Genomic DNA, 10,216 nt, shown 5'->3' with positions numbered 1-10,216 from the left:
ATATGTGACCCTGGATCACAAAACCAGTCATAAGGGTCAATTTTTTTAAACTGAAATTTATACATCATCTGAAAGTTGAACAAATAAGCTTTGTTCAAATAATCCATTGATGTATGGTTTGTTATGATAGGACAATATTTGGTCGAGATACAACTATTTTAAAATCTGGAATCTGAGGGTGCAAAAAAATTTAAATATTGAGAAAATTGCCTTTAAAGTTGTCCAAATGAAGTCCTTAGCAATGCATATTACTAATGATACTAAATTTTTGATATATTTACGGTAAGAAATTTACAAAATATCTTCATGGAACATGATCTTTACTTAATATCCTAATGATTTATAGCATAAAAGAAAAATTAATCATTCTGACCAATGTATTGTTGGCTATTGCTACAAATATACCCCAGCGACTTAACACTGCTTTTGTGCTCCAGGGTCACATATTATGTCTAGGCTAGTTTCTGACCCTACATCTAGTTTTGAAGTCCATTGATACTGATGATCTCAGTAGGTTTCATGAAATTCATCCTGTTTATCTCTGAACCAGAAGCATAAGCAAATGCTTTCTATTGATATGCACACGCTTCATTGTGTTCGGTTCACGGATGATCCGGGTACTATAATCGGAATCAACACACACAATGGCTGGGATGTTGGTATCCGCCCTTCGCTCTGTTGACGCTCTCATCACTATCGCTGACACTCATTAGCCGTTCCCATGCTGCACCAATTAGCGCTGCAGTCGCAGATTACATTCAGGCCGTTCAAGAAGAAAAAAATGTTTCTCCTGTTTTTCAGGTGAATCTGAAAGATTCAATTTCCAAAAGGTAATGGGATTTATTATCATTTTAATAACTCTTGGCTGTGGGCTCATGTCCCTGCTTGACAGGAGAGCTGCGCTGGCTCAATCGATGTCATGCATGCCAGAATAATTGCATTGTGAAGCTCAAAGACGGCGCTTGTGAGAGCCGCTCTCATGACCCGGAGCAGAGCAGAAATGAAGAACCAAATAATAACTAAATAAATGTATTTACACCACCAGTCCAAAGTTTTAACGTCCACCAGTGAATTTATGCTCTTCACGAAACTAATTCTATTTCAGTCTGCTTAAAGTATAGAAAGCAGCTTTGAAGACAATTATAAAATGAACGTGCGAAACACAACGAAATAATACATCTTTACATGATGTTTTTTAATCTGTTCGTCACTGGGATTCATTTTGTTTTGCAAACTTTATGAGGATGGAAAAGCATCTGACATTAAACCAAAAAATGATTTCACACTCTTGTGTTGTTTAAGCATATTGTCCCAGATGTGCACAGACCGTGCGATTCTAGAAACACATTTGAATATTTGGAAATATTTGTGTTTCCAGAGTCTCAAAGATTAAAGGTTTTAGTGTTGACTGATGGGAAGGCCCACATACATATATTATTATATGAGCCGTCATTAGCAAAATGATATCATCTTTCACACCTTGCACTTTTATGTATTAAATATTTTGGCTATTTTGATAACGCGGTCATTAAATTCACCTCAAATTTGCATTCAATTTATTTAGCATGTTTTTGCTGGTACAAATGTACTAATCTTGTATTGCTCAAAAGCATCTGCTAAATGTAAATGTATCTGAAACCACTGAGATGTTACTTACGCTGTACCCAGTTGCCACTGACGGGACTCAGGAAGTTAGGATACAGGCCGTGAGGCTTCTCGATTTTGTTCAGCAGCTTTCGGATGTTCATCACCTAAAGAAAAACACAAAATCACACGGTTCATTCACAGCCCGTATCCCGTCCTCTCAGAGTAAATCAGCAGGACGTAAACGACTCTTGCCTTCTCAGTGAACACGGGGTTTCTGGACAGTTCGGACAGGTGAACGAACTCCAGGTGCAGCGTACCGAACTCGGCCAGGATGCTGCTTCCAGCCGAAGCCCAGCCCCAACTCCAGCTGGTGCCACTGCAACAGAGAGCAGAGCAGCACCGTGAACACCGCCACCCACCACAGACCACACCGCAGCTAACTGGAGCCATGGCAACACCGCACCAAACAGAGCGTGCAGAGCGGATGCCAGGGCGTTGATTATTCACTGTGCAAACAGTTTAACACAGACGTGCTAAAAGCCTTCGCTTCATCCCACGTGAGAGTGTTACACAATGCCAAATCCATAATGATGCCATTAATGATTCTACTGAAGAACAACCATAAAAATACAGGTTTAAAATATTATTTTTTGCACCTAGGAACATGGTTTGCATAAAAAAATCCAAAGAAGTTTTCTACCGTAAAGGTTACACAGATTTGACCTGCATACCAGCAAAAGATGCATTTACACAGGAAACAATTATCATCAAGCCAGCAACAAAAACTAACATGCATTCATTTAAGGTGTTAAATATGCATTGGTGAAAAATGCAATATTTTTTCTTAATCGTCGTTAAAATAAGACAAACAGCAAAACCGCACAAGATAATATTCATTATTAGTGTTCATGGAAAATATGTTTGGAATGGATTTCAGTTTATTTTCCTTCCTCCTCTGGAATTGTTTATTTGTACTGTGAAACAAGACCGAAATATTTTTGTAGTGTATTTGTCTGTATCAGAGTTATTTTAGATACTATTATAGTTTTTATTTTAATTTTAAAGTTTGTCATTTCATTGTGCATTTTTGTCATCTTGATAGTTTTTTTTTCCAATATATGTATGTCTTTACATACATAAAGACCCCCCCCCCACCCAGTTATAGATATTTTATTACATTAAGTAAAAATAAAATGAGAAATGTTTAGTTAACTATAATATCTCTGGTCTATATGCAACAAAATATACTGAGGTTTAAGCAACAAAGTTTTGCTTCTTGTGCAAATTGATCTTTAGAGGATTTTTAGATATTTTTACTGGAAAACAAAACAAAAATACTGATTAAAAATATACATTTGTAGTGTATTTGTTGGTGTGCATGAAAATAGGAGATTTATGCTACCAATTTTTGCTTCACGTGCAAATTGATCTTTTGAGGATGTTATTTTCACTCAAAAAAAGACAAAAATACTGATTAAAAATGTTTTTTCTGGTGTATTTATCTGTATGCAACTATGTAAATATTTTAAGAGCAGTTTGAAAAGTACTTCCAAAGCACTTTATCCTTTGTTTTGATTAAATATCATTAAAATTCCATCTGTTGTTCAAAACGGAGGCGTTTCTGCTCTTGTTTACGCTGCAGGTCTCACCCCTGCTGAATGGTAAAAATAAACTGAAGAGAGAAACATGGAAAGAGAGAGAATGAACTCTGAAATGAACCGCTCCAGATTTGGGGCTTCGGGATTCGTTCGGTGAAACTGTGGAACTAATTCACAAGATTATTTGTGTCTGCTTCTTATTGTGAGAGCGTGCCGCGCCCCGCTTCCCTTCTGAAGGAACGATCAATAGCGCCGATGTCTCGGGAGGAAGAGGAAAGTGAGAAAACTTTCGTCGGAAAAATTAACCGAAACCGGCACAAAACAGCTAACTGTTTGTTAAACAAAAGGCAGATAGAGTTCACTGGTGGGAGAAATGACTTAAAGCCCATTTAAGTTCAGTGCCATCCTGACTAACCTGAGCACCACACCGGAGCCCTCTGTCTCCCAGCCCATCTGTAGGTGCGTGAGAATCAGTTAATTAAATTTGCCTGCAGCTGTCAGAGCGAGCTGGTGGGCTAATGGAAGCCAGGTGGGCGGCAGGAGTGCCAGAAAGCGTCTCTTTCTCTCAGAAAGCAAAAAACAATATTTGAGACATATGGCTTTGTGAATGGATACGTCATGCCAGCAGACGGGACGCTAGGAGCTGCGTCAGATGCTCACCTGCCCAGGTTAATGACTCCTCTGGGAATGCCGGTGGGCGTGTTGAAGGCGGGTAACAACTTCTCGCCCAGTTCCATCACCTTCTGCTTAAATATCTGAAAGACAAAACAGAAGAGCATAGCGCTAACTAGTCCTGCAATGTAGCATACACATCTATAAAGGTGTTTCTTCACAATCATGCATGCACACGCTTCCTCAACGCTCATAATCTACACGTTTGCAGCGCTTTCCTCCAATGCAATCCATTTATAATGTAAGTCAGGTTTCTTGCACCAAAAACAGTCAGGTACATGGGTTCAATGCATCGACTGATAAAAATTCTTCATCTATATTCAACAAGGATGCATTAAATTAATCAAAAGTGGCAGTAAAGACTCATTGAACTTTCTATTGATCAAAGAATCCTGAAAAATCAAATGTATCACTTTCCACAAAAATATTGGGCAGCACAACTGTTTTCAACATTGCTAATAATCAGAAATGTTTCTTGAGCAGCAAATCAGCATATTAGAATAATTTCTGAAGATCATGTGACACTGAAGACTGGAGTAATGATGCTGAAAATACAGCTTTGATCACAGAAATAAATTACATTTGAACAGATATTCACATAGAAAACAGCTATTTTAAATTGTAAAAATATTTCACTATTTTACCATTTTTACTGTATTTTTGATCGAATAATTGCAGCTTTGTTGAGCATAAAAGACCACAAACCATTGACAAACATTTCAAATATACTGTTGTTGCATGACTTCAGCATATTGCATATTACAGAGTCCAATTATCAGAATAATAAAATACATAATGGATATTTAACAGTTACAAACCAATAATAATCATTAAATAAGAAGGAAGAAAATTATTTTGGCTGTCTGAAGTGCAGAAAACTTGCACTAGAGCTTATTGTCAGTTTATATTTCATGTCCAACTGCAATACTTCCCAAATAAACCCAAAATGGACTTTCAAAACTTCTTGAACCCAAAGACAAACCAGTTTAACATCCATTAAGCGCAGCAGCTTCTGTGGCAAGGTCATCTTCAAAAGTGAATGAAACTCGACATTGTGCAGCAGAATGAAACCGAGTGCAGAACATTGAGACTTCAAGACGTATTCTAACGCTTATGATGCAATAACACACAAAGATGGCTGGAAATACGGTTGGCGACAGAGATATTTCTCTCCAAGCTCTTTTTAGTGCTGCTTGCTAAGGCAAGCATCACTATTATTGCTATTATTTAGGTTGAGGGATTTGAACGAACTTCTAAATCCAAGTATTAAACTTTAGAGTGTAACTTGTCCCATATCAGACTTATGATTTTCACCTGGTGGGCAACAAAACGGTTGTAAAATAGACTTCTATTGAAGGAGGCACCAGACCTGAATATCACTTGATACAGTAAAAGCACATAGCAACCACTCAGAATACCTTAGCAACGGAACAGGAACATCCTGGCAACCACGATAACACCTTAGCAACATGGTGGCAACTCATCAAGGTACAAGAAACAATGATGTTCAGAGTTGTTAATGAGTTTGCAGTCTGTACTAAATATGAGGCAATAATTCAACTGTGTACCACAAAATAATGACAGAAATCTGCTTTACATTGAGTTGTATTTATATAAACAAATACACAGTGAGATAGGATTCACAAACAAATGACTCTTAGCTGTTTCTTTTCAGTGAATCAAAGCAATCACATATAATAATATACATACATATATATATATATATATGGAGAGAAACATTATACACACACGTTTTCTTCCTTATCCTAAAAACAAGTTTGAGTTTGTGGATGTCCACTGAGAGCAGAGTTTGTGTCACCAGCAGAAGGTCAAACTTCAGCCTCCTCAGAAGCACTGGGCTCTAGAGAGACATGCGGTGGACTCTGCTATAACGGGGGCAGCACATCTCCTGCTTAATGCATTTGTGCAGCGCGAAACGAGGGCTGAGATGAGAAGGACCGGAGAAGAGCAACCTGATTGGCCCCCTGCACTCGTGTCAGAGAGATCACTAATGACCCATAGCTGGAGACACCGACTCCATCAGAATCCCATCTGTGAGGCTTCACCTGCCAGAGTATGACAGTGCCACCAAAAATGAAACTTCTGTCATTATTTCCTCACCCTCATGTCGTTCCAGATGCATGCATTTCTTTCTTCCATGAAGCACAAAATGAGATGTTTTGAAGGATGTTTATAAAATAAAGTCGAAATGAATTGGATGCTTTAAGGCTCCAAAATGATAATAAAGCATCATAAAAGTAATGCTTATGACTTATGCAATACACTGAAAAAAAATTGGTTAAGGATTTACTTTGAAACTATTTTCACTTAGGAATGGCTAATACATTTCACAAATAATGACAAAGAAATGTCAAGTAACATTGAATTAAACGTTAAAATTTAAGTTGAAAGACTGAAATAGTATTTTCTTGTAAAACATACTCTAATAATCTTACTTATGCTTTATTTACAACTTTGACAAATACTTTTTTTTTTCAGTGTACATTAACCATCTGGTGCTCTTCAGTCATTTTTGAACGATTAAAATTTATTTATTTATTTTTTTAGAATTTTTTTACTTCATCGGAATCGTATGAAACTTGGCAAACTTTTTGGCACTTGATATGTGGACAAAATAAATAAATAAACAAACAAATAAATAAATATCTTGATTTATTTGAAAAGGTTAAACGGTCCTGAAAAAAATAGTCACACTTGCTCTACTCGCAGTCAAAAATGAGTGCATTGGAAATGAATGTGAAAACAATTTCACCTAGTGGAAATATTTGGTACCGCGCCAAAAGAAAATCTTCCTGAAAGCTCATTTTTTGAGATGTCAAACTTAAATTCGAAACACAACTTTTTTAGTTTTAGAGTAAAACATGCTTTGGAAAATATATATTTCATATGACATTTGAAAATAGTATTTTTGTGCATGTTTCATAACAATAAACTTAAACCTCTATAACTTTTTACTTTAACTTTTTTCATTTCAGAAGTAATCTGTCAAGTGTCTTCTTTAAGAAGAGATCAAACATAAGAGTGTTTCAAAAGCATTGAAGATTTACGACAGTTTAAGTTGGAAATTTCATTTTTTTAGGTCTATGCTCAAAAAATGGTTAAAAGGTAATAAATGGATTATAAGCACTGCATAAATATAATTTAGTACCATAAAATCCCTTAAAAATACAAAATATTAAATTAAAAAAAATCATAGAATGCATAGTACATTAATGTAATTGAAACAATTAAAAAAAGGTAATTTTTTGACCACCACACAAGAAGCACCAGAGGGTTACAAATCTAAAGCCTTCAGACAGAACTTAACGTGTAATTAAAAGTAAATACTTATTTTCATGGCTTCAATTTCTATATGTTCCTCAGACAAAGTTACTGTATGAGTTCAGAAGACTTGGAATATAATTCATACATTATATGGACTACTATTATGGTGTGTTTATGGTGCATTTTGGTCATTTTTGGAGTAAAAAACTGAGTAATGTGAGAAGAAGTGTACGTAAATAATGACAGAAAATGCATTCTGGGCAAACTATTCCTTTGATTGTCATGGTATCTGACAGAAGGATCCTGATTGTCATGGGACATTTGCAGTATTGATCCAGGATGGCAGCAGACAGCGCGAACATTTCACTTTCAGTCTGAACACAAAAAAGCCCATTATTCTCTCTATCCAATTGCAAAAGAAAAACAGGCATGGGCAAAGAAACTCCAGCCTGGAGTTAATATTTAATTTTCATCTGAGGAAACATGCTCAGGAGGAAGGGCAGCTCTCAGGTCATCTGTACGCGCGTGACCTTTGACCTCTCATCATCAGCATCTCCTCAATTCGCTGTACAGCAGCAGAGACATTTTCAGCTTAATTACAGGATGCTTACGCACATCTCTGCAGCTGGGAATGAATTTTTAAAAGCCATTTATTGTTGAATAACATCAGATTGAAGGCTTCACCTCCAGAAAACAAACAGTGGTGGAGGATAAAGCTCCCACGAGGAATGACTGATGCAGTTGAATAAATGCACAGGACTCTGGGACGTCGTTTAGACGCTGCTGCGCATATAATGCTGCGGAGAATACAAAGACAGAAGCAGCTTTTGTGAAACGTCCACACGTTAATGATGTGGATAAAAGAAAATGGAAAACGCATCAAATAGAGTTGTGTATGGAGTGCTGACTTTGGTAATCAAAAACAACGATTGCTCTCTGACTTTATCAAGAGTTCATTTAAAAGCAATTCAGGTTATCAGTACAGGAGACAAGACAGAGACAACGCATTAATGCTGGTGAAAACTTGGGCTTGGGTTATTTCAACAAGCTCCTCACAGAATATAAGAAATATTACAAATAAAAGAAACATTTCTATGACTTGACATATTAATATAACTGTTAATATTTTAATAATAATAATAATAATAATAATTATTATTATTATTATTAATTATAATAGTTAATATCAGGCATTACATAATAATAATAATAATAATAATATTAATAATGTGATATTCACGGTTAATAATATTAATATTGTAATTTTTTTTGGCTTGGGTTATTTTAACAGGATCCTCACAGAAAATTGCAGTATTATTGTTAAGAATATATAAGAAATATTATATACTGTATAAAAGAAACATTTCTATGACCTGACACAGAATAATATAACTGTTAATATTTTAATAATAATAATTATTATTATTATGATTATCAATAATAATAGTTAACATCAGGCATTCAGGCATTACATAATAATAATAATAATAATAATACAAATTTTTTTTGGCTTGGGTTATTTTAACAGGATCCTCACAGAAAATTGCAGTATTATTGTTAAGAATAATATATTAATGGATAATTATGATTATTTATAAGTTTCTTCTATGGCATGATACTATCAAAGCCTTGATTTTAGTTAAGTTTCAGTTATTGATATTGACAATACTGATGTTGTGCTAATGAAGCTCTATTATGGACTCCACATGAACCTGTCGTATAAGGTCTGCTTGAAGTTTGAGCAGTAAAACATCACACCTTTTCCCATCATCCCCTTCTAGCAGAGATACATCCAGTGCATTTCACTTCCACCTTCCCTCACACGGCCGTCTGTCGGATGCTTTCACGACAGCTCTTTTAACAAGGCTGCAAAAAGGCTGGAGTCAGGCAGACTGTCAGCTTCGATTTCTGAGATTTAGCAAACAGCATGAAGCGTCTGCTGTGACTCTCAGCGCTGACTGAAGCTCAGACGAGCCTCGACATGAGCATTCAGCTGCACTAGAAGTCATGACAATCTTCAGGAATTTTCACTGTCAACTGTCATTAAAACGTAATTTATGGAAGTTATTTATTATTAACATATACTGCACATATATGCAAAATGTGCATAATTATGAAAGCATGAGCAAACTGCTGTTTTCAAAAATATTAGATAGACTATAGCTTGCAAACTTTCAAAAATTATTTCATGTCAACTACCCAATTATTACTTAAAAAAAAATAAACAGTGTTTGCGCTGAAAAATTACTATATATATATATATATATATATATATATATATATAAACATCTTTAAAGAATAAAAAAATTGCATTCAATATTAAGAAAATGTATAATAATAATATATCAATGGGTTAGAGTGTGATATAAAAAATAATACATATGTATTAATTATATATTATAATATACAATACAATATCAATATTTTTCACAGTACAATAAACATCCTTAAAAACAATATCAATTTACTGAAGAAAAATGATTTTAGAAATAAATTAATATTAATAATAACAATAACAACAACAGTTAAAGGGGTTATAGTGTGATATATATAAATAAAACACATAAATTAAGTATAAATTATTATATATAATAAAATATTAATATTTTACATTATTGAAACTATTGAACTATTAAACTTTTGAAAACCATATTTTCCTCATGCTTTCATAATAAGTATGCCGATTTTCTAGCTTTAAAGGCAGGGTATGTGATTTTTCAAAAACACTTTAGAAAACTGATTTGGGCCGAAAAGCAAAACAAACTTGTAGCCAATCAGCAATAAGGGCCGTGTCTACTCGTGATGTGGAGGAGAGCGGGTTCAGTGCATGGGACGGACATTAGCCGAGCCGAGCGACAGAAAGATAGAGATGGCGGATAAAAAACAAAAGAGGAAAACGTCTGCGGAACGATAAGGCAAGAAGTAGGACCCGTGTAAATATCGGATCAGCTTTCCAGCGCTGGAGAGAACTCAAGGAGCGGAGGCCTGCGATCGGACGCCGAGGTTGCTTTGTTTCTTCTCAATAGGTGAGTAACACCGGGTCTACAACTTCTAAAGTCTGCCTACACTGGACG

At 35.4% G+C, this 10,216-nt stretch overlaps 1 protein-coding gene across 1 annotated transcript in view; it reads right to left on the bottom strand.

Moving 5' to 3' along the window:
- Nucleotides 1-10,216, bottom strand: part of LOC107729795 (mannosyl-oligosaccharide 1,2-alpha-mannosidase IC-like) — a 120,748-nt gene that overhangs the window by 13,286 nt on the left and 97,246 nt on the right. Inside the window, exons 5-7 of the mRNA XM_016540498.1 lie at nucleotides 3,846-3,940; nucleotides 1,840-1,966; nucleotides 1,658-1,751 (exon numbers count right to left, since the gene is read on the bottom strand). Coding sequence (XP_016395984.1) covers nucleotides 1,658-1,751; nucleotides 1,840-1,966; nucleotides 3,846-3,940 — 316 coding nt within the window. The remainder of the gene's footprint in view (nucleotides 1-1,657; nucleotides 1,752-1,839; nucleotides 1,967-3,845; nucleotides 3,941-10,216) is intronic.

This window comes from Sinocyclocheilus rhinocerous, unplaced genomic scaffold, assembly GCF_001515625.1.
Source record: "Sinocyclocheilus rhinocerous isolate Xijiao unplaced genomic scaffold, SAMN03320098_v1.1 scaffold1510, whole genome shotgun sequence".
Lineage (NCBI taxonomy): Eukaryota > Metazoa > Chordata > Actinopteri > Cypriniformes > Cyprinidae > Sinocyclocheilus > Sinocyclocheilus rhinocerous.
The sequence above is the reverse complement of the archived record's forward strand: the minus strand, read 5'-3'. Positions and strand labels throughout refer to the sequence as shown.